This window comes from Strix aluco, chromosome 7, assembly GCF_031877795.1.
Source record: "Strix aluco isolate bStrAlu1 chromosome 7, bStrAlu1.hap1, whole genome shotgun sequence".
Classification (NCBI taxonomy): domain Eukaryota; kingdom Metazoa; phylum Chordata; class Aves; order Strigiformes; family Strigidae; genus Strix; species Strix aluco.
Window position 1 is genome coordinate 41,784,253 of NC_133937.1, and position 19,538 is coordinate 41,803,790.

At 52.6% G+C, this 19,538-nt stretch overlaps 2 protein-coding genes and 2 long non-coding RNA genes across 7 annotated transcripts in view; 2 read left to right on the forward strand and 2 right to left on the reverse strand.

Moving 5' to 3' along the window:
- Positions 1-7,590, forward strand: part of INPP5A (inositol polyphosphate-5-phosphatase A) — a 251,249-nt gene extending 243,659 nt beyond the window's left edge. Inside the window, exons 13-16 of one of the 3 annotated variants that reach the window (XM_074831614.1) lie at positions 31-142; positions 4,490-4,558; positions 5,829-5,865; positions 6,011-7,590. In XM_074831614.1, coding sequence (XP_074687715.1) covers positions 31-142; positions 4,490-4,558; positions 5,829-5,865; positions 6,011-6,060 — 268 coding nt within the window. In that variant the 3' untranslated portion in view covers positions 6,061-7,590. Of the gene's footprint in view, positions 1-30; positions 143-4,489; positions 4,559-5,828; positions 5,917-6,010 lie in introns of all 3 variants that reach the window. The other 2 variants (XM_074831616.1, XM_074831617.1) reach the window with 2 other exon arrangements.
- Positions 1-8,049, reverse strand: part of LOC141926200 (uncharacterized) — a 20,378-nt gene extending 12,329 nt beyond the window's left edge. Inside the window, exon 1 of the long non-coding RNA XR_012624070.1 lies at positions 7,971-8,049. This is a non-coding gene — a long non-coding RNA (uncharacterized LOC141926200). The remainder of the gene's footprint in view (positions 1-7,970) is intronic.
- On the forward strand, positions 7,775-19,231 carry LOC141926198 (uncharacterized). Of its 2 annotated transcripts, none has more exons than XR_012624068.1 (3): positions 7,775-8,044; positions 18,283-18,392; positions 18,494-19,231. It is a non-coding gene; the product is annotated as an uncharacterized LOC141926198 (long non-coding RNA). The 2 variants fall into 2 exon arrangements; XR_012624066.1 differs by lacking the exon at positions 7,775-8,044 and adding an exon at positions 14,755-15,034.
- NKX6-2 (NK6 homeobox 2) lies at positions 10,210-13,120 on the reverse strand. Its single transcript, XM_074830103.1, has 3 exons — positions 12,315-13,120; positions 11,782-11,954; positions 10,210-11,038 (listed from the first exon to the last, which is right to left on the reverse strand). Exons 1-3 carry the CDS (start codon positions 12,730-12,732, stop codon positions 10,790-10,792), a joined length of 840 nt encoding a protein of 279 aa, XP_074686204.1. The 5' UTR covers positions 12,733-13,120; the 3' UTR covers positions 10,210-10,789.
- Positions 19,232-19,538: the final 307 nt, after the last annotated feature.

The window sequence follows — 19,538 nt, forward strand, 5'->3', positions numbered from 1 at the left end:
CTGATGGTTCTGACTGTGATTTGTTTGCAGTTATCCGTACAGCGAGGACTCTAGCCAGGGGAAGCAGTACATGAACACGAGATGTCCAGCCTGGTGTGACAGAATCCTCATGTCCCACTCAGCCAAGGAGCTCATTCTGAAAGTAAGTACGGCCCTGCAGCCGCCATGCGCTGGGTTTATCTTCAGCAAAGGTGGGCAGGGCTGAAAGACTTCTGCCTTGTCCTTGTGTTCTCAGTTCCCCATAGCAAACGCTTGCCACACTGGCGACAGCGTACCATGGCAATGACAAACTGCTGTTCCTCCGTTGCTTTCCACCCAAGGATGTGGGTTTGTCCCAGTTAACCCGTTGGCAGTTACCAAAGCAGGAGCTTTCACAAACGCTGCTTTGGGTATCTGAGGTGCCAATGCCAGCTGCCTGTCGTCTCTTCTGTGCCGCTTCTGTACTTACAGCACTGGGAAACTGTCCCTGCTTTAAAAAAGAGTAACAAAAACCCTCCATCGGTCCCCCACTCCAGTCCACTATACAGTAACATAGGTAACAGTGCTGCCCTTACCAAGGATTCAGCACAGATGCAGACAAAAGTACCAAGGAGCGGCTGCTGACTGCGGAGTAACGCCGCTGAAAGGAAAACCTGTGCAGCAACAACTTGAGGTACCTGAGCTACAAGCGTGGTAGATTCAGGTTCCCTCTGCTGCTGATGGTGAGAACTGGATTTCCCAAGAATATGCCAGACGTTTGATGGGCCAGATCTCCCATCACTGTCCCCTGAATGCAGGCAGAGTCCCCAGCAGGTAGGCCTAACTTCAGGACACCAATTAAGCGCCTAAATTTAGACATTCCATTAGAGCTTTAAAAACACAATTGTGCAACATTTTTAGAACATCTAGTTCCTCTTGGGATTTTAGTGTATAGAGGTAAGGTAAACTTGGGTGATGTTCTGTCCAAAGTTAAATGACCTAAATACAATTCAGGAGCCGTCCAGCTTTCCTTTTCTCTAGCTTTCTCTTTCTCCTGCTTACTGCTCTGCTCTCCTCCTCTCGTTGGAAACACTGGCCCAGGCCAGCCGGTTACAGGTGCCAACCCACACGGCCCCGGTTTTCTCCTGTGTGCTTGTTCATGGCAACTGGAGACCCATCCTGTTCACGCTGGCCACCAGTTGTTCTGAAGGACTAGGAACCGATCGGGAAGTCGGTGTGTGGTACAAGGAGGTCTCCCCCAGGTCTTTCTGCTCTGAATTGTTGGTGCTGCACTAGCCGTGGCCGTGAGCGTGATGCCAGCACAACCATGCTGTGACTTCCCAGCACTGTGGCGCTGAGGTTCCCCTGCTGACCAGCCCATGTGAATGTCTCATACAGAACAGACTCACCAAACCCAAAATTGCCCAAAAGTCACGTATCCGTCTGTCTGTTCCTGAATAACTAACACAGTTTAATCAGAATAAGTTGCGGAAAATAATCTTTGCAAATAAATCCATATTCTACAGCTTTGTGGCTTTTCTCTTGTTTAAATTAGCGAAACCCTTGAAACTTGCTCTCCTGAAGTTTATAACCTCCCGTTTCTCTCTCTCATCAGGGTTATTTATCTCATGATTACACTGTTTGCTTTGCAGTATATAACTCACTGAAAGGCTGAGAACATTTTTTCCATAGCTACTCAAATTTCAATTCGATGTACTTCTTCACACGTTTCAATGTGTAGAAGTATCTGCATGATCTCTTGAAGCTTCACCCAAAATTTTAGACAATGCATGTACTGCAGTATCTAAAAAAAAACCTGTGAAGCTAAGAAAAATACAGGCTTTATAGTAAAATAGTAATGTCAAAATCAGTGTTACTTCATCTTCTTACACAGAAATATCATGTGAAAAAGTGAGACTTTACCCAAAATATTACAGATAGTACTTGGCGCCCATGAAATTCCTAAAGAACAAAGGATTAAAACCATGGAAAGAGTGGCCAATGAGGGAAGATTTTTTTTTAAAGCTATGAATAAGGAGATAGAAGTGTACACAAAGGCTTGAAGAGTGTAAACAGTACAGAGGGAAAGGAATTCTTTCAGATTATCTAGGGGGGTATAACTTGGATATAATGGGAGAAAATTAAACAAAGGAAAACAAAGTTAGAGCATTAAAGAAATTTGTAACTGTGAGGTCATTGGCCCATTCTCAGTCTCCATGGAACAGAAACCCAGTCAGCTGGATGAATGTGCTGGTTTTGGCTGGGATAGAGTTAATTTTGCAGTATATGCTCCCAGTAGTGCTTAGTTGCCAGCTGGGGTTAAACCACAACAGTCATTCAAAGCTTACATTTAAAAAATGCATATAATTTTGTCTCTGCAGCTTTGCATTTTCAAATTATGAGCATGCAGTTTGGGACATCTCCAGAAATGCTTATGCAAAATTACAGATGTAGATGAGGCCAAACTGGCATGGTTGTTTAACTCAGTGAGTCTACACCAATAAAGGAGTTAGCTTATCCAGCTCAAAACCAAACTGTAATTCTGGCCCACAAAACTTAATGAAAATATTCAGTAGAAAAGAATGCTGAACTGATAGAGGAAAGGGCAAAATTACCTTACAAGTTTTTGTGGTTCTACACAGTAAGCAGTGTTTGCCTTGCTACTGAGAATTTAGTCCACTGCAGAGACTTACGCTTTGAAGCTTTAAAAGGAACTGTGAAGAAAGTAAAAGCAAATTTTGATTAACTGATTACACTGTAACAAATCCTTAAAGTATAAATGTATATGAATTTTTGAAGAATTTCTGGTTGTAACTAGCTATTGAGTATTCTTATGCAGGTAATCGTTTTGCTGTATTAATTTTTCTTACAGGCAGATAAAGAATTTCTCTTTCTGCCTTAGCAATTCTATATTTTATTTCAAACAAAAATTGCAGTAAATCTGCATTTTAATCCTATGTAAAGAAAGGGTAGTACGCACAAATTGCCACACTGTACAGTGTGTTCTGCTACCCAGTAGGCATTACAGATTGTACAGACATGGGGCTGTAAACAGCTTTCATGCAACATCATCTATCATGCCATGGTCGGTTACCTCACCATCATGTTATTTTATGCTTCCTGAGCCCTAAAACACCAAAGGTTGCCCACTGCTAGGGAGCTGTGTTGATGCCTGATAGCATGAAGTAATGAATGCTCAGCCAAGTGTATATTGTTTCTGCTTGTGCACCGCTGTAATTTGTTTATCTGTCTAAAGATTATGCAGTTGAAAATCCACAATTTTATGCTGCCTTTGTAAATTATCAAGTCGCTTTTGATGAATGTATCCCCACTTCCGATGCTAGTGGCATTATGATCTTGAAATATTGGAAAGTGCTCATGCATACAATGCAGAAGGTTATGTTTTTATATTTTTGGCAGACAACCGTGCTATAAAGTAAATCTGACCTTAAGCTTCCTTACTGCATTAAAGATAATTCAGTTTTAACTTTATAGTCCTAAATGCTACTGTTTATATAAAGTTATTGCCCAGTCAAACTTGACTGATTACAGATGAGAAAGTCTTGACTGTTTCATACAAAATAAATTAGTATTGCCAACTACTTTAAAGCACATCTATGATTGTGTTAGAGACTTGAGAGTGTGCAGATTGCAGATTTGATTAGCTTATAGGAATTGTTTAGCATAATAAGAAATTGTCTTGTATAGCAATGTATTTGTATTTATTCCTGAAGTACTGGGCTAGAGAATCAAAACAGATTCTCAAAATCACGTTTATTGCAAATGGCAGAAAGAGGACTACAGTTTATTATTCATTAAGCTACAAATGCTAAAGAAGTCAGCGTATAAGGATAAAGTTCAACATGGAACAAAATGAAAGCAATTCATAATGGAGACTGGAGGAATTTCAGCTTTCATTTGCTGATTTTCTTAAAATCACTTAATGCTTTTTTTCAAACAAAGAAATGTATCTCATAGACATGGTTAAAGATTATATTCATAAACTGTAAATAGTTCATTATTCTCTGAAAATTTAAAATCACCTATATGATGAAATCAAATGCTCTTATAAGTCAATGTGGATTGCATTTAATTCAAAGAACAACATCTATCTCACCTAATTCAATAAAAATTGTGTGTTGTTCTTAAAAAAGGGCTGGCCAAATGTGCTAGCTGCACTTCACCGGCAAAAGGTGGAATGCAGTCGCAACCGAGTCATTCGTTTCATCTACCCCAGTGTTACTCACTAAAATTTCTTGAGGTCCCAGAAGCAAGGAGTAGATGCAGTGATTTCATGAGTTATTTTATGTGGACAAATTGCAGAAATTACTGCAAGTGGTACTGGACATAAAAGTTCATTCTTACGTGGTCTTTCTCTGGAGAAGCCAAGCAAAGATGTTTTAATATCACTTCATTCAGAAACTGGTTTGAACTACTTGCATAAATTATTTCCATATTTCTGTTTCTGTAATCTGGAGAATACTTGAACTGACTGGTTGTTTGTTGTGTTGTTTTGTTTTTTTTCAACTAGTCAGAAAATGATGAGAAGATAGTAATATATGACCACATTGGGCCAAATGTCTGCATGGGGGATCACAAGGTAATTAAATTAAACATTTGAGTAAAGTAAACATTTTAGTATTGTATCTTCTAAGTCTCTTTTATTAGGAAGGAGAATGTATGCACTAGTTTCTGTTAATTTTATTTTTAAGTCAGCTATATCTCTGTCCTATTTTTAGTTTAAAGCCTCGAACATGTTTTAGAACTGAAATCAGCCAGTAGAGTAGATACTTGTATGACATCAAATAAAGAACAGGATGATGTGTGCTGCAGTGAAAGCACGATACAGTACAGAATGAAGAGGAGCAACTGTCTGTGCACTTATGACTGTTCTTGTAAAACAAAAGTATTTTCATTGGGTTATCAAAATTGTTTCCAAAACATAGCTTCAATTAAGTCAGTGCCTAGCTGCTTATTAGTAAAATAACATATTGGCAGTTCCATCTTTAAGCAACAAGTGAGAAAAAGGAACTAGAATTACATAAATACTAGTTGTTAAAGTGAAGAAAAAAACATGAATTTTACAAACAATATTCTCTGGCTGAAGATACCAGATGGAAAGCCAAGTTAGAAATGTAGCAAATGAGTATTTGCTTTCTGTGAAAAAAGCTGATCGAGGAGTAGGAGGTAACCTCGGAAAGCCTGTATAAAAACTACATAAAACCTATATAAAAGCTCAACTAGAAACTTGCAAGAACATGTAAACTGTAAGCCAGTAGTAAGGTGTCAGTCCTGGCGCTAAGGCTCCTGAGCAATAATTCAGTGGTGGATAATGGGTGTGTATGCGTCTGTACACCTACATCCAAATTCACAAACATACAGCTATATTTACCTTCATGGATGCACTAGAGTGATTTGGTCTAGAATCATCCAAGTCGGATTTTAAAATACAGACGTTTACTAACTTCTCCAGCGAAATGAAAAGTTCAGTGTGCCAGCAGCTGAAGGTCAGACAGTTCAGAAACAGTAATTTTTGTTTCCTTTGTCACCAGTGTACTTAATGTGAATTTTTTTAGCATGGAGTTAATTGTGTGCTAAAAGGGAGTTGTGTATGGGACCCAGTCCTCTTCCACAGAGATCAATGGCAAACTTTCCCTTAGATTTCAATGGGAACAGGGATCTGTAAGGAGACAGGGTAGTTCTCTTGTGCGTTTTGTAGTTAGATTAATCCAAAAAATTTTTGCATCATTTTGTTTTCAGTCATAGAGGAATTTTTGCTGTATTTACTACTGACTGTAAAAAAAAAAAAAAAAAAAAAAAAAAGTTGTATTTCAAATGCGTAACTTCTATTTTTCCCTGACTTGCTGCAGCCTGTGTTCCTGTCCTTTCGAATAGCTGCTGGGGCAGGTAAACCTATTGCAAATGTGCACAAGTGTTGTGTCGTGCAGTGATGTGGTGGTAAATATCATTTTTTTTCCTTTACGTTTATATTTTCTACATCATTTCCCCTGTGTTTATTTTTCTTTTTAAAAAAATGCCAATTCTGCAACAGGAAAAAGATGCCTACGAAATGAGAAGATTTTCCGTGAAACCACACTGTAGCAAGGAGGGAAGGAATACACAGTAAACTGAAATACATAATCGTAACAACTGTATTGATAAATCAAGTCCCGAGTGCCACATTTTTAGACTGCTGATCGTACACTATGCTTCAGCATCTGGACTCTGTTCGAGAAAAGCCTCACATACCTCACTGTCTTGTATGTTCATGTGACATCAAGTAGAAATGTGGAATTATTTTTTATATATATGTCACAATTCTGTTGCCAAAACTCTAAATAGACAGCAGAGATGTTATGTATTTTAGATTTCACAACTTTCAACTTTTAGTGTTTGTCAATGTGGAAAAGCTATTTCAGCATATTATAAACTTTTAAAGGTGTCATGCCTAACATTATATCTTTACCACTTTGGGGTTTTGTACATTGGATTGTATAGATAGAGATATTGATGGTTTTAAATGGTATTTTCTTTGTTGACCAAGGCTTATGGTTTGTGTTTTAGTTTTAGTATTTTGTTTTTCATTTTTATAATTTTTTTCTCATGGTATTTACTATACTGCCATGTTACATGGTTTTTGAATCACACAGCAGCTGCTTTCTATACATACATATATATGTGTGTGTATATATATGTATGTATGTGTATATATACACAGATATATAAATAATTTATAAACCTGACCAAAACTTACGCTAAATATACTTTCCAGTATGAATGCTTGAGAGTGCCATATCAGCAGTTAGTGTTGGAGCCTTAGCAGGTTTAGTTCAGTGTACGTCAACAACCAACATTTATATAATAAATAATATATAGCAGTGCCATCCTGGATACAGATATATAGCATACTATATAGCACATATATTAGCAGTTTCACTTTGCTACTCCTATAATCCCTTCTTTCTATGTAATATTAAGGATTGAATGTGAAGTTCTTAGCTAGGTTTGGGTGTAACTTTCCAGAATTTTGTAAACTGTTTTTGTCCGTCTTTTGTTACTGTTTTATGGTGCCAAGTATTCTATATGGAAACAATAACAACCTGGGAGAAGAAAGTAATAGTCTGCTTCAGGTAGCAACTGCCTTGGACACAGACTGTATTTATACAGTGCTAAAGAAAAAAAAGGACTGTAAATTTTCCTGGTTAGTAGCTCAGTGCAGCCTACAATATAATCTTGTTACGAACATTTTTCTCCCACCACTAAATACAACATTAAAAGGTGATTAGGGAGTCTGTTGATGAAACACAAATGTATGTTTTATTGATTTAATTTAGAACACTACAGAGTTCATGGACTGCGTGATGGCATTAGATTGATGCTTGATTTTGGTATAAATCACTACCATTGAAAATGATTTGATGTCCGCTTGCAGAGTGTTTCCTCAACAGTACGGTCTGGGTTTATAGGAAGTACTGTTGCCCAAAGGGTGTCTGCAGCTCTGTATTGTTATTGTGCCATGTTGCATTATAACCACACAGTAATTCTATTTAAGCGAACTCAACTCATGATAACTTCGAAGGCCTTTAGAAATGAGTACTTTGGTTCTCAAGCAATAAAACTAATCATGGTGAATATGGCTGTGTCTGTGCCTTTAATTTGGGCCTTGGGGATTACCGGGAAATTATTAAATTGTCACATTTCTTATTAATGAGTTACCTTTTAATCGCCTGCCAGTTAACAGGGTTGTTTCTCCCATGAAGACCCGTGTAACAGACTGCGGTGGCGGCGTTAACCAAAGCACGGGACAGCGGGGAAAAGCCGTGTGGGAGTTTGTATTCGAGTGCTAACACACAGGGAGTAACACAACTTTATGAGCTATTCACGAGACGCCGGTCCCCAGCAGTTCAGTAAATGCGCCACTATAAACTCCTTCGTGATTATCTCTGGTTTTAGAAAAAAAACCTGCTGCCTTTCCAAGCTCGGACTGAAGCCTCATCTATAGACAAACTCACCAGAGCCACAACTGCCAGACCGTAAACGGCCCGAATCCAGCCGGGGGCGTTGGTGACACCGGTGGCCCGACAAGGTAATTTGTTGAAAGAGTCTCAAATGTAACCGCAGAAATTCCTAAAACGCAGCTTTAGCGTTTCAGCAAAAGCCAGAGGCGTTATCCCGGGGCGGGGCGGGGCGGGGGGGTGCTCCCGGGCGGCCTCCCCACCCCAGAGCGCTGCGGGGCAGCGAGGGGCCCGGCTCTCGCCCGGTACCTCCCGCCCAGCCCCCGCGGCTCGTCCCGGCCCCGCCGGGCTCTGCCTTGCGCGGGGGGGGGCGGGGGGGCAGCGGCCCTGGCCCCCGCGGTGTTGGCCGTGCGGATGCGGCAGAAAGCCACCGCGTTCTATGAAAAGACATTCATCACCGAATATAGATTTCCGAGTTCCTTGGGGCACGTTTCATTTAAAGAAGTACGGAAAGGAGCAGGTGTGAATAATCCGACTTTCAAGCGCGGGTATTTTTTTTATCCTGCCATTTTCCCTTAGGAGCCAGGGAACCGGCCCCGGTTCGTCGCCGCGGTCCCAGCGCCCTGTCTCGGTATGGTCAAAGCCGAGGCGAAGATTAATTTCTAAACTTGATTTACTCCCTCTGTAACCGCGGCACGACTCGAGCGAGGTCTGGCCAACCCCCCGCTCCCAGGGAGTGAGTCTGCCGGAGCCCGCTCCCTCCCCTGACCCAGCCGAGGCGCTGCACGGAGCGACCGGACCGGGCCGGCGAGTCCCGGCTCCTGGCGGGGAGCGGCGCCAGGCAGGGGAGGCCCCGGTCCCGTCCCGCGGCGCGCCGGGAGCCGCCGGAGAGCGTCAGAGCCAGAACGGCGGCGGGTCCCGCGCCTCCGCGGCCCCACACGCGCGGCAGCTGCGCGCCGGCTGAAGGGCGCGGCACAGCCCCCGGGCCCCGGCACAGCCCCGGGCCGCGGCCCTGCGGGCCTCGAGCGTCTGCGCGGGCGCGCAGATAGTCCGTCCGGGGCCGCCGCCGCTCCCGCGGCCTGGCCCCGTCGGTCCGGCCGCATCCGTCCTCGGGGGGGGGAGCCCGGGGGCGCCGGCCCGGCCCGGCGCCGCGGGAGGCGGCTGCGGACGGGGAGGCACCGGCCGCTTCCCGGCGCCGGTGCCGGGCGAGCGGAGCGGGGCCGGCCCGCGGCGCGGCCGGTGCGTTTGCTCAGGCTGCGAAGCAGTAGCCAAGACACGGAAAGAAAAGAATGTCTCGTTCGCTTCAAAACCAAAACGGGGAGAAGAGGCAGCTGGACAACGGAACGGGATTACACCCGCCAGGCCCCGAACATGCCCGAGAGGAGAAAAGCGGAGCCTGGGGCGGCTGCGAGGCCCCTCGACAGCTGCGTAATTACCTGGGTCTCGTTACGGGCAGGTCGTAACCACAGCCCGCGGGTTCGGGGCCGCTGGGGCTGTGGGTGCGGGCCGAGGGCCGCCGGGACGAGCTTCCCGGGAGCGCGGCAGGACGGCGAGGGGGGGAGATGGTGCTCGCAGACCTCCACCGCTAACCTCAACGAGGTCGCCTTCGGGTTTCTCCCAGCGGCTGGTGTCCGGGTAGCGCAGTGGGACGTGTCCCGGCCCCTGCCTTCCCCCCTCCCCGGAGCGGCGGTCACCAAAACGCTTTTGGTGGCAGAACCGGTGCGGTCCCGGTCCCGCACAGGGCAGGTTCAGGGCTGCACGTTCAGCCCCTGTATCGCTTCTTCCCGGGGGGGGGGGGGGGGGGGGGTGGGTGGGGGGGGGTGGTCCCGGGCCGCGGGTTCTGTGCGGCAGAGCCCGGCTCCCGGCGGTGCCACCGGGGCAGCCGGCCCCCGCCCGCGCTCGGGGCCCGGGGCTCTCCCGGCTCGGCGCCCGACCGCCGCCTCCGTTTCTCCTCGCGGAGCGGCGGGGCCCGCTACGCGGCTGCGGGCGGGGGCCGCGGGCCCCGAGGCTGCGGCCCGGTGGGGCGGGCAGGCGCCGGCCGACCGTCCCTGGCCAGGGGGCCGGGCGAGAGCGGCCCTAAAAATCAGGGTCCTCGGACCAGTGAAGCGAAAGTCAGAAATCACCCTGCAACAGGTACGGTGACCCTGCGTTCTTCTGGCCAGACCCCGCGGAGCGGAGGCGAAGCCCCCCCGGCTCGGGAGCGGGGCACCGGCCGAGGAGAACACGGGCTGAAAAAACCCCAGGTTTTCGGACGGGGACCCAAAACGAGTCATGCGGGAAGAAACTCGCTAAAGGAGAAGCTTGTTAAATAATTTATTGATTTATACAAAGTCTTTCCAACCCGTGTGGGGACATTATTTGATCCCAATGTAAAATCAAGTGTCCGTTTTTCTCTCGTGCTTTTTTTGGGTTGTTTTCTCTTTTGATATTATGAAGCATAAAAGCCAGAAGCAGGAGAGATCAAACACTGAGTAGAGGGAGGGAGTGAAAGAAAACAGCCGTTTTTACACTAGAAATATACATCACAAAATCTGAAATTTACTATATACAAAGTGGCTGAGCTTGGATTTGATGACCCATACAAAACGTAACAAAATCTGATTGTTAGGAGCAGGAAATCGGCAAGAAGGCTAAAAGAAAGAGGGGCAAACCTTAAAGGGACACAAAACAAAACCCAAAAAGTTGGAAAAATTCCTCTGAAATTTACATCGATGAGAAGGAAAATAATTTCATAACTTATTCTGTAAAAAATATATACATTTCACATACATCTTAGGCTGTACAACACACCACTTTAAACATCCAGTTACAACTCATCGCCGCCACGGTGCCTACCAGGGCGGCTCGCTGGGCCGCGGCCGCCGGTGCCCGCGCCCTCACAAGGTGTCTGAGCTGGTGCTGCAGGGGCTGACGAGGGACAGGTTCGTGGATTTGTGCTTTTTCAATAGCCTCGTGATTTTTTCGTCGTCTGAGTTGGGGTCCAGGGGCTTGTTGTATTCGTCATCGTCCTCATTGTCCGAGCTCTCCTTCAGCTTCTCCGTCTCCGAGTCGTGCTTCTTCTTCGCCGAGGCCATCTCCGCCGCGTGCCGCTTCCGCCACTTGGTCCGTCTGTTCTGGAACCAGACCTGGGCACCGGCACCGGGCACCGGCACCGGGCACGGCTCAGCCTCGCCGCCGCGCCCGCCCCCGCCCCCCTGCCCGCCCGACAGCGGGACCGGGCCGCGGCCTCCCCCGCCCCCCCACACCCTCCCCACGGCGCGGGGCTCCGGCGAGGCCGGCAGCGGGGAGGGGGCTGCCGGTGACACGCTCGGGCCACCCGCCCGGCTTCTCCGGGGAGGTCGCCAGCAGGAGCTGAGCGACAGCAAAGGCGGCGGCTTCGCGAGCCGTCCTCTGTTGAAAACGGAATACGGTGGCCAGAAAAATACGTCTGTTGGCTCCCAGGGCGCTTCAACGCTCCGGTGCGCCCAAAATCTTTGCTAAAATATTTGGGTGGTTGTGCAAGGTGAGGGTGTGCCAATGGCAGGACACGATCTCCGTTGAAAACTGACCCGTTGAAAGCAATTACCTGCGGGGGGCTTTTCGGTTTGGGGTGTGCTTTGGGGCTTTTTTAACATATATATCTATTATTCTGAAATAATTTCCATCACAAAGAACTCTTAAGCACAAAATAAGTTACGCAGAAATTGGCCTAAAATCTATCCAATATCCAAATGTAATTTAAATTGTAACTGACTCTAAAAAAAAAAAAACCCTGTGCGGTTCTACGGTTTTCATGGTCCCTGACGAAAAAAAACCGCCGGCGCTGCCTGGGCAGCGACCGGGAGAGCCCGTTACCGGCCCGCGGCCCCGGCGCGCCCGCGGGACCTACCTTCACTTGGCTCTCGGTCATCCCTAAGGAGTAGGCGAGGCGGGCTCTCTCAGGTCCTGCCAAGTATTTCGTCTGTTCGAAGGTTTTCTCCAAAGCAAAAATCTGCTGCCCGGAGAAAGTCGGCCGCGAGTGTTTCTTCTTGCCGTCCTTGTCCAAAACCATCCCCGTCTGAGCTGAAAGCGGAGGAGAAACGGCCCGTCAGAGACGGGGCCCGCGCCGATCCCCGCTCGGCACCGGCCCTCCGCCCGGCGCGAAGGGGGCCGCGGGTTGCGGCGGGGCTGCTTCGGGGGCCCGCCGGCGGCTTTAGAGCAGGATTCGGTCCGGGGACATCCCGTGGCGCCGCGGGGTGACCGGCCCCGGCCCCGGCCCCGGGCCTTGCCTTCAGCGTGCCGCGGCCTCCGCCGGGCCGTCCGCCCCGTCCACCGCCCGCCCCGGGGCGAGGGGCCGCCCGGGGAGGATGGGGGGGGGGGGGCCGGGCCCCGGCCGCGGGGGCACCCCGGGCCGCGCTGCCCGCCGGAACCGGCCGCACTTACCGGGACAGGCGAGGCGGGGGTCCCTCCAGGGAGAGCCTTGCACCACTCCCGGCCAGAAGATGGGCGGTCGCCCCGGCAGCTCCGCCAGCGGCTTCGGGTAGCGGGAGACGGCGGCGGGGTTGAAGTACATCCCCGCCGAGGCCGCCAGCCCGTTGATGCGGGGCAGCCCGCCCAGCAGGTTGCTGGCGGAGCCCACGGGCCGCCCCAGGATGTCGCTTATTCCGTGCGGCGTCCCCAAGGGCAGCTGCGTGTTGAGTCCGCCCAGGGCCGGCGCCTTGAAGCCGGCGGGGTTCTGCAGGGTGTAGGGGAAGAGGGAGGTCTTCATCTCGGCCATGTTGTGCAGCGCGGCCAGCGGCGTGCTGCCGAGGACGAACGCGCTCTGGCGATTAGCATCCATCTGCCCCACCGCCGCTAACATTGGCGCTCATCCGTCAGCGCGGACCCCTCTCCCTCCGCGCCGGCCACCGCTCCGCTGTAGCCCCGCGCCGGGAGCGCCGGCCGCGGGCGGGACGGTCCCTTCTCCGCTCGCAGGTCCAACGCCGCCAGCAAGTGCCGAAGTCTGCCGGGAGGAGGAAAAGCCCCCGCGCTCCGCCGCCCGCCCCCGCCGCCGCGCTCCGCCAAGCCCCAGGCTGCGGAGCGGGGAAAGCCAAGTCGGGGCCGCGCGGCGAACCGGCGGGGCGGGAGTCCCGGGGAAGCAGAGCCCCGCGCCGGCGGAGCGGCCCCGGCGGGGGGGACGGGACGGGACGGCACGGGACGGGACGGGACGGGAGCGGCGAGGCCGGGCCGGGCTCCGCGCCTCGCCTCGGTCGCGCGTCCCGGCGGCGGCAGCGGGGGACCCTGCGCGCCGCGCCCCGGGGCGCAGATAACCGCGCGGGCACCTGCGAGCCCCGCGCCCATTGGGCGGCCGCCTCCCCGCGCCGCCGCCGCGGCCCAATCGGCGGGCGGCCAGCGGCCCCCCCACACCACGTCACCGCCGGCCCCCGGCCGCCGTGGGAGCGCGCGGGGCCGCACGTGGCCGCGCCACCGCCGACGGGACCCCCGCGCGGCCCCGCCCCGCCCCGCCGGGGTCAGCCCCGCCCCCGCCCCGCCGCGGCCCCGCCCCGTCCGCCCCCGCCCCGCCGCGCCCCGGGAGGCGTCGGGCCCTTCCCGCCGGGCCGGGGCCGCGCAGAGGCCGCCGGCGCCGCGCTGGGCGGCGGGACCCCGCCCGTGAGCCCGGAGGGGTCACGGCGCCGGGGGCGGGGGGTGTGCGGCGGGCGGCCCGCGGGCACCGCGCAGGGACCGAGGCGGCAGGTCTGCTGCCTGGCGGAGCTGAGCGTTACCGCCCGGCCCCGCTGCCGGTTTGTCGGCGATGGGCTCCGTCGTCAGCCGCGCAGCAGCCGCTCCCCGGGCATTCGAGCCGAACGGTCAAAGCCCGGTCGCAAAAGTGATGCGATGTCCCGGGAGCTGCCGCTCGGCTCAGCTCTCGCGGTTGCCGGTTTTGCAATGCACTGGCCCCGGAGCGGTTCCTCCTTCCCAGACCTGACGGAGAGGTGTCACCCGTGTCTTCACGGGCAGAGAAACGGCTGGTACATCATCGCGGAACGAAGCTCGTTCGCAGAAATAAAATTGCCACCGATGTTCTTCCAAATCGAAAACGTGCTTGCTTGTCAAGAAAGAAGAATTCGGATTTGAGGTTTTTATAGAGAATGACTCCGGAAGCGGGGTTTGCAGCGCGTCCTTCGCCTTACAGCTGCCTTCTCCCATGTTTTTGATGCATTGTTCACCAAGGAAAGTACTCACCCCAACAAGTGGGGAACTAAAACTTCTCAAAGTGTACACGAGGTAAACATGAATCGACTTCATCCTGTCAGAACAGTTAATAAAACGCGTGGTCCTTTGGATGTAGTTATGTCTACCGTCAGAACCGTTTGTCGGTGAATAGGGTTTCGTTTAACCTGAAACAACAGCCCCCATGACCATGTAAGTTTGGGAAGTGACTACTCGGGCTCGATCAATGCTCTTTATTTTCGGTCGCCGAAGTCAGACGCGATGTAACATCTGCGTGTCTTGTTACATGCATCGTCGTGAATAGCTCAACGTATAAACGTGAGATTAAAACCGACGCTGCCCTAAAGCAGGTTTAATAAACGACTTCGTTGCTTTTTCCTCTGTCTGTGATAAACAGCATCAACGACGAGCAGTAACGAGTTTACCGACCGCTCTCGACTAAGCCCCGTCCGCTCTCTGCCCAGTCTTATTTCTGCAACGCCTGCGTTGTTGGGAAGGGGCTGGCGAGTCCCGCCTGCCCCCTCCGCCCCGGCGCGGCTCAGGCTCACGGAGCCGCGGGAAGCTGTTGCCGGGGCGCGATCGGAGCCCCGGAGAGGCGCGTCCCGGGGGCGGGCAGGGGCCGCCCCGCCGCCCCGCCCGCGGGTTCTCTCGGTCTCTGCCGCTCCCGGTCGCACCGCGCCGGGATTCCACCGAGGCGGTCCGCGGTCCTCCCCCGTCCCGCCGCCCCCCCACCGCGGTGCCGGTGCCGGTCCCCTCCCGTGGGGGTTCCGCCGGTGAATGCCAACGCCGCAGCACTGACCGTTTCGGCTCGGCTAACGAGCGGGCAGCCTCTCCACCCCGCTCGGGCGGGGGCCGGCGCTAATCCAGACCCTACGCCCAGGCAGCGAGCGGTCGTTCCCGAGGAGCAGGCCCCCCCGGGACTCCGTTGCCTCGCACGGGACCGACGGAACAGGGTAAGAAAAGCGCGGCTCCCGCCACCCCCCGCCTCGGCGGTGCAGGGCCGAGCCCCGCGGCACGCCCCGACGGGCCCGTTGTGGTGCCGGCGGCAGGGTGAGCCGGGGACGCCCCGGGCCCGGGCCCGGCCCGCTGCGAGGAGCGCCCTGCTTCCCCGGGGACACCGGGGAGCGTCCCGTCTCCGTGTCCGTGTCCCGCCGCCGCCCCGCGAGACGCTTCTCGGCGCCGGCCGCAGCCGGGAGCGCGCAGGCCCCCGACGCGCGTTGCCCCGCGGCGGCTGCGCAGCTCCCCGCGGCCCCGGCGCGCCCGGCAGCGGGCGTCCAGCGGCGCGGCCCCTGTGCCGGCGGCCGTGCGGGTCCCGAGGGGCAGAGCCGAAGCCCGCCTCCCGCTCCCGTCCTCTGGGTTAAAACCCGCGCTAAAACAGTGCTCTGAGCCCGGCCAGTAATTTATATCTGTCATCAGTGACGCTTGATGCACATCAGTGGTACGTTTGTCCCGTTCACTGACTTTCCTGCAAGCTAAACCCCCATTTTTCCAGGTGACGATACGTGGGGTTTATCTCAGCAGACCCCGCGGCGTGATCAAACTGCTTTCGTGTCTTTCCTTCCGGCCCCCCGACGAGCTGGGGCACCGAAGCAGGCTTCCGCTGGAACCCTCGAGCAGGCCCCGCCCGTGCGGCCCCGCCGCCGGCCCCGGCTCTCCCCCGCCACCGGGGCGGGTCGCGCCACCCCTCCCCGCCCCGCCGCTCCCTCTCCCCGATGCCGCGGAGCACCCCCTCCTTCGCACCGGCGTGCGGCCACAGGCGGCTGCTGGGCTGCTCCGGGTCCAAACGCTCCCTCAGGCTTAAGCAAGCCTGGTGTCGGCTGCGGGGACCGTGCCGCTCGGGGACGGCGCCGCGACCGGGCAGCCCCCGGGGCGGCTGCGCAGCGGCTGCACCGTCCGCTCCGCCGGCCCCCGGCCCCGGCCGGTCGCTGTCCGCCCCGCGCGCCCCGCAGCCGCGGCTCTGGCCCTGGGTCACCGCGGTAAAACAACCCGGGGCTTCGCCGCCCGGGAAACGGGCAGTCCCGGGGAGCCCTCTGCCCGGCGGGGTGCCGGGGCTGACCGCCGCCGGTGCCGGCGGGCATCGCCGCCCGCCGAGTCCGCTGCCTGCGGCCGGGACCGTTTTGGGAGCAGAAATAAACTGGTATAAGACGCTCCCGCTCCTGGCCACATTCCGCTGCCGACGAGGGCCCTAGGTCGGGTTAGTCTGGGAGCGGTGAGGCCCGCTCTGGCGTGCGGACACGCTGGGTTCACCGTGGAAAACGCCGCTTCCTGGAGGTTCATTTCGGCGGAGGAAACCGGGCACGGGCAGCGCCGAGTCACCGGCACCCGACACTGGCGGGTGTCCGCGGGCCTGAGTGCCCCCGGCGGAGCGGGCCCGAGTGTCCCCGCCGCGCTTCCCGGGCCCGGCCCGGCCCCCGCCCGTCGCCCCGTCGCGGGCTGGCGGCGCCCCCTGGCGGCCTCGGGCGGTCCCGGTGCGCGGGGCGGCCCGTCCGCCCGCCCGGTGGAGCCCGATCCCCAGCCCCAGCCCGATCCCGCCGCTCCGCCGTCGGGCGGGAGGCGGAGGCGTCGCGCCGCTGCTCTTCAGCCCGGTTGCCGGTTTTCTCGGGCCCTCGGCGCGAAGGGATCCGGGCGGAGCCCGGCACCGGGGAACGGGCGGACTCGGGTGGGTGCACCCGGGAGCTCCCGGCGGGGTCCCCGCTCGCACAACACGGCTGGGGGGAGCCGAGCGCGCCGCCCCCTCCGGCGCGGGACCGGGGGTGCCTTTATTGGGCTGCTGCTGGCAGCAAAGAGGCATTTTGTGGACATACCGGGATGCAGTTCCAGGCTGGGCAGAGGATTAATTTCCACCGTTTAACATTAATGAGCATTTCGGTTTCCCCTGACGTGAGTAACCTTTCTTGCAAGGGACGTGGAAGCAAAACTAAGATTAGTAACATCAAGCCTACCTGAGACTTACGCATTCTGACATTCAGAATGGAATAGTGCAGCCCATCGTCCAGTATTAAATACTACAGCACAAATAACTTCAGAGAAGTTGTTTAACCTTCCAGTGGTTCTTTTTGTCATGCATACGGCCAAAGTACCTTTTCTCGTAGCTTTTGTGCAGCTGAAAATGTCTGAGAGGCTATGTACTAAAAGCAAATAAACCACAAAGACAAATAATGTGTGTTTACATTTATTGTGTGTGAACACATGTGCTTTCTGTCTCACTTTATGGACTACCGAGAAGTCGGATGCGCAGTACATGAAAGCATTCCCCACTGTGTTGTACATTATTCCAAAGTGCAGCTGTAAATGTCCATGTCAAAACAGTGAGTGGGGAAGGGGGAACTCGGGGCAGGTCTCCACACAGGAGTCCTCGGAATTATTCTGCTGCTAGTGGAGGTAGGAGTGACGCTAGGTAAGGGAAGGGGAATGATATTGTTGCATGGAGTTACTTAGAGGTTAGTGACAAGAGAGCTGGAAAATCCACGTTGAGGCACTGTAATCACGCTGTCTGCCTGTGTTCCTGACAGTATGGGTGCTGCTTCTTCATGGCATACCTAGAAGATCCTTTTGTATTTGAAAATGAGAGGTGTTTGGGGCTGATAATGCAGTCACTAGAAAACAAAGTAATTTTAGCCTAGATGATCTCTGTTGAAGCATCTTCACAGAATGATGTATGTTCTGGAAAAGGACATATTTAATATTTTTCATTATGATCCTTGGCACAAAAAGTGGGAATATGCTAATGGTGCAGAGCTGAGAGTCCTCATCAGTATAGAGTAGCACAGAAGAGAAATGCAATGACCTTGAGAACGGTTTTACAGAAATGTGGAGAAATGTAACAATGCAAAAATGAAGTTATTGCCTTAGAGTATGGTATTATTACAGTATTGTACTTAGGGCAAAATACAAAACAACATTTCATACAGCTGTGGCAGAATTTAGACTCTCACATTTAGGAGAGAGATTTGCAGAATTTTTTTCCCATGGGCTCGAAATTGCAGAGAATAAAAATTCTGTGATGATGTGTGCCCAGCCATCTTGGCAGAGCTGGCCGTTTCGGTGATCATCCTGTCTGCTTGAGCTTGCAAACTAAGGTGAAGTTCAAGACAGGTGAAAAAAAATCCGTGACAGGTGATCAGATTTAACAATCTGGGTAATCCCTTCCTCTTCCAAACTCTCATTTTCTGTTTCCCCTTGTTACTCTCCCCTCTCACAGGCGCTGTCCTGCCCATTCCTTGAGGCTGGGGAGCCACCGCAGAGCCCAGGACAGCAGCGGAGCAGAGCTGCTGCCAGAGGGAATCAGCCTCAGACAGGGTGCATCTGCAGGTAGAAACGCTCTGCCTGTTCGAGTATCTGAGGGCGGCCAGGGTATCCACTGTTAAGTTGTACGTACCCAGTAGTTTTGACTTTTTCTTTGATCATCTCAGGTCAGAGTCTCATGATGGGTCTGCATGGAGCCATAAGGCAGATCGCCGCGCCTGGCCAGGTCACGTACTGCCAGTGTTTGGTCTGAACAAGGGAGAAGAGCACACAGCAGCGAGTACTGCAAGAATCCCAGGGCTGGGAGGAGTCTATAACCTTCTCAGCTCCCTCTGCCTCTCTGACTCAATCTGGCATCTTTATGCTCACAAGGACATTTACTGAAAACTGAATCCACTGGCAGAATAACTGTGATGAAGACCAGAATGCGCAGTACAGAAATGCTGCTGCTTAGGGTGTCCTTGCGTGCCAGGGTGAGAAGGAATACATAGAGAAATGTCAGTGACCAGTAAAATTTACAGATACTGTACTTTGTCACTAAAGAGGGAATGCATTTGCAGAGGAAATACAGTTTTTCTTTCTTGTGATAGCCAGCTGAGCCATTCTTTTGTACGCACAAAAATGTCTAATAAATAAGCTTCCCATGATGGTGTGAAAATTAATTCTGAAAAGATACGGAAAGAAAAAAACAGCAACAATTTGTCCTCATGCAAGAGTTTGTGCTTAAGCTGCATGGTTTTTTGTTTGCAATCTGTCATTATGAACAAAGCAGTACTTAGTATCTCTTCTAACAACTGTCTGGTAGTCTGTATTTTTATAGCTTTCAAATACAATGCTCCTAATTATAGTGTTAAATTGTAGCATTGTATTACAAGGTTGTATAAATAAAGCCAACTGAGCACTCATTTATATGTAGACTTCAATTTGTTCTAACACTACATTTATTTTTGTAAGGCTGGAAGGAATCTTTTCCTAAATCTTGTATCATTCTTCTGCTTAACAATAAATCATTATAGAGCCTCAGTGCCAAAAGCTAGTTATCCCCAGTGGTGTTTAAGCCTGGAATTCCTAACTGGAAAGTTTGTAGTCTCGTGTCCTTTGCCAGTGATATTTGAGAATTAATTATAGTGCATTAAGAAACTCATTTGTGAACTGTCTTACAAGTGAAGGATGCAGTTTCCCCTCCATGAAATTCAGTCTCTGTCCTGTGCT